The 3,284-nt window shown below is 62.9% G+C and overlaps 1 protein-coding gene across 1 annotated transcript in view; it reads right to left on the reverse strand.

Moving 5' to 3' along the window:
- The window catches only part of Nkx6-1 (NK6 homeobox 1), a 6,024-nt gene extending 4,190 nt beyond the window's left edge, over window positions 1-1,834 (reverse strand). Inside the window, exon 1 of the mRNA XM_050155798.1 lies at window positions 1,159-1,834. Coding sequence (XP_050011755.1) covers window positions 1,159-1,828 — 670 coding nt within the window. The 5' untranslated portion in view covers window positions 1,829-1,834. The remainder of the gene's footprint in view (window positions 1-1,158) is intronic.
- Window positions 1,835-3,284: the final 1,450 nt, after the last annotated feature.

Consider the following 3,284-nt stretch of genomic DNA (forward strand, 5'->3'; position numbering starts at 1 on the left):
TATATATCCCTTAGTCACTCCCCTAACCTGTGTTGGGCAACAAAAGGCTCCTTGTGTTTTGCACAATTAAGAGCTAACTAGTCCCTATTCTGAGGCCCCTGTGGGCTGGAGGAAGAGAACGAAGGAGAGCGGGACACAGCTTATGGCGACCCCTACAATCAACACTGATACACGTCCCCAACACCCCAATAACCCTAAGGAGTCCCCTTCCCAAGAAAGCCTAACTTGGTTTTCTCAGTTACTGAAGTTATTGCCACTAAGCCCCAAGTGAGGAGGCCCAGTGACTTGGACTAACTTCAGAGACTTGGTCACCAGCAAAGAACAGAGTGGGAGAAGGATCTGAGCAGGGCCCTGGACGCCATCTGGGGGCGAGGAGCCTTCTAGGAGCTGGGGATCACTGGCCAGAAGCCTACCCAGATCTTGGGTCATCGAGGTGACCCAGACAAAGTCTTTGAGAGCTACGTTTTACTGCTGCATCCTGTCACGGGTCATATTTCTCTCCCTCTCTTTTCTTGTGTTAAGCCAGTGAGTGTCGAAATGCCTCTTCTTTGTACCCAGATCCAACTTGCCAAGGACCCTGGGGTCCAGGAGTAGGGAGAGCCCAGGCCCCGGTCTGGGAACCACCGGCCCTGTCGTCAACGGACTAGCTGTGAACAAGTGTGTTGGGGGTGCGCGGGGAGACGACTAAAATGTGAGCTGGAGTGGCAGGGGAGATGTGCGTGCAAATGCCTGCTTTTCTTGGGGCCATGGGTAGTTGTCCTACCCTCCGGGGTTTGCGGAAAACACGGGTCAGGCTACTGAAGGCCTGGCTCTGGTTGGCTGGAAAGAGCCAGAAAAACAGGAGTGCAGAGGCCTTCTCCCTCTCCTGATGCTTTCCAACTTTGTAACCCAAAGTTGGTCCGTTTCCGGAGCAGCCCAGACAAAAACTCGCCCCTCAGACGCTTGCTCTCCCTCGGAGGCCAGGCCTGCGTGAGACTTGACGAACTCAGGAAATCTCGCATCCCTCGCTAGAAGCCCGGTCCAGGCAACAGCATGCTATTCTGGTACTGCCAAACTACTGGGGTGTCCAGGAGGACCGACCCATCCGCAGGCACACTAGGCACCGTGACCCGAAAGCAGGCACAGGAAACAAGGATCCGGGCCCGCGATAGTACTCACGGGGGGTACAGGCCAGGCGTGCGTCCCTCCAAGGCGGGCTCTGCATCACCCCGGGCCAGAAGATGGGCGTCCTGCCGGGCAGCTCGGCCAGGGGCTTGGGGTACCGGCCCACGGCGGCCACGGCCGCAGCACTGGGGCTGAAGTAGAGCCCGGGCGGTGGCGGCGGCGGGCTCAGGCTGCTGAAGCGGGGCAGGCCGGCCAGCAGCCCGGCGGGCGAAGAGGCGGCGGCGGCAGCGGCCGCAGCAGCAGCGGCTGCGGCCGCAGAGGCCGAGGTGGCAGAGGCGGACGAGGAGGTGGAGGAAGAGGACCCCGAGGGCGAGGCGGAAGGGAGGGCGGCCCCTGAGGCCACCGGCATGGAGGGCCGGCTCAGAATGTCGTTGATGCCGTGCGGGGTGGCGGCCGAGAGCTGCTGCGGGGGGCTGCTCAGGGACGAGAGGCCCCCCGCGGCCGGGGGCTTCAAGCCGCCTGGATTGTGGGAGCCCAAAGGCGGGGAGGGCGACGAGGACGAGGAGGACGAGGAGGAAGAAGGGGGCCCGGTGGGCAGCGGGGGGTAGGCGGCGGGGTACAGCGGGGTCTTCATCTCGGCCATGCTGTGTAGGGCGGCCAGGGGCGGACTGCTGAGCAGGAACGCGCTCTGCCGGGGGCCCTCCATCGCCCCCACAGCTAACATCCCACAGCCAGGCCCGAACCCGCAGCCGCGCAGGCCGGTAGCCCCGCTGGGGCTCTGGAGAGCCCGATGCGCCGGGGGTGGGCTCGGCTCACTGGGAGGCGACTGGCCGGTGGAGCCGGGACCGCGGGCGCCCGGAGCTGCTGTCCGAGCTGCGCAGCAGAAATGTCCAAACACCCCGCTGGAGGCCGCGACGGGCGAGGGCCGCTGGAGAGCTGGCGGGTTCTGCGCTGCCTCGGTTCGGAGAGTCCCGGACTTCGGTCCCCGGCGCTCGTCCCTCGTCCGCGGCTCAGAGGGCTCTACTTCTCCTCTTTTCCACTCCCGCGGGAAACCACCAAAATAAGCCCGGAGCCGGGCCCTGAGAGTTTGCAACAACGCTGGAAGCCACCGAGCGTAGACTTTGATGTAGGAGGGTGGGGGCTGGCTCGCCGGCTTTGGGGAGCTTCAAAGGGAGCCGCGTTTCGCCCGGTGCGCGCCTCTAATCTCGAATATCGCTCGGACTCTCAGCGCTCGCCGCTGCGCAGCTTATTCGCACTCGCCTCTCGCTCGGGGGGATTAGAGCGCAACCGACGCGAGCGGGGATCGCGCCTGCCACGGCCGCGGGCCCGGAGCTACTGCGCCAGAAAGGGCAATGTCACTGCTCCAGCGGCCTGGGGACTTGGCGCGCCCACGCACCTGCTTCCCTTTTGGGCCACGCGGCGCCCGAGTAGCGGTAACGAAAGGGATTAAAGAGGAAAAAAAAAACTTAAGTGTGAAAAGTCTGACGGGTCGGTTCCCGCTCCGACCGTCCGTCCGCTTCTGCAAACCGGCCCGGAGACCCCCGCCCCACCCCCTGGCGCCCTCTCTTGCTCTCACTCTCCGCCTTTCTCTCTCCTCTCTGGCATTTCTCCTTGGCTTTCCAGGCTTGGCTCTTCTAAACCCTGTCCTCTGGCCAAACTGACCCTCTCGCGGCTCTTCCCTTCTCTGCTCTCTCCCTCCGGGCCTGACAGTTCGGATGAAGCTCTCAAAGGTAATAAAACATTTGCACCCCTCCCTGCCGCTCTTTAGCTGGGGGACGCCAGGGAGGGGCGGTGGGGGCCAAAATGAGAACTTTCAGGGACGTCACCACTCCCGGGCTGCTCGGAGGGGCGGGACTGAGGAGCTGGGCGCAGGTCTGGGCGTAACCACCGCCTCCAATAGCGCTCAGCTTCTGCCTGGCCTCGCTCCTCGGCCACACCCACCAGAGAGCGCCACATACTCTGATTGGCTGAAGTTAGGAAGCCGTAAGGCCGCGCCCTCCTAGTCCCCTCCCCGGCGTCCCTTGGGCGGAGCCAAAAGGGGAGGGACCTGGCTAGAAGACTGTGGTTCCAGCCCAGGGCCAGAGGCCCCGCTCAATTAATTGTGCAAAATAAAATGGAAAAGGGGAGGAGGGAGCAGGAACGAAGAGGGTATTACTTTTTAAAGAGAGGAATAATGAAAA

Source organism: Alexandromys fortis, unplaced genomic scaffold (assembly GCF_014885135.2).
Source record: "Alexandromys fortis isolate MF-2015 unplaced genomic scaffold, M_Fortis_MF-2015_v1.1 scaffold_87, whole genome shotgun sequence".
In the NCBI taxonomy this organism is placed as follows: Eukaryota; Metazoa; Chordata; class Mammalia; order Rodentia; family Cricetidae; genus Alexandromys; species Alexandromys fortis.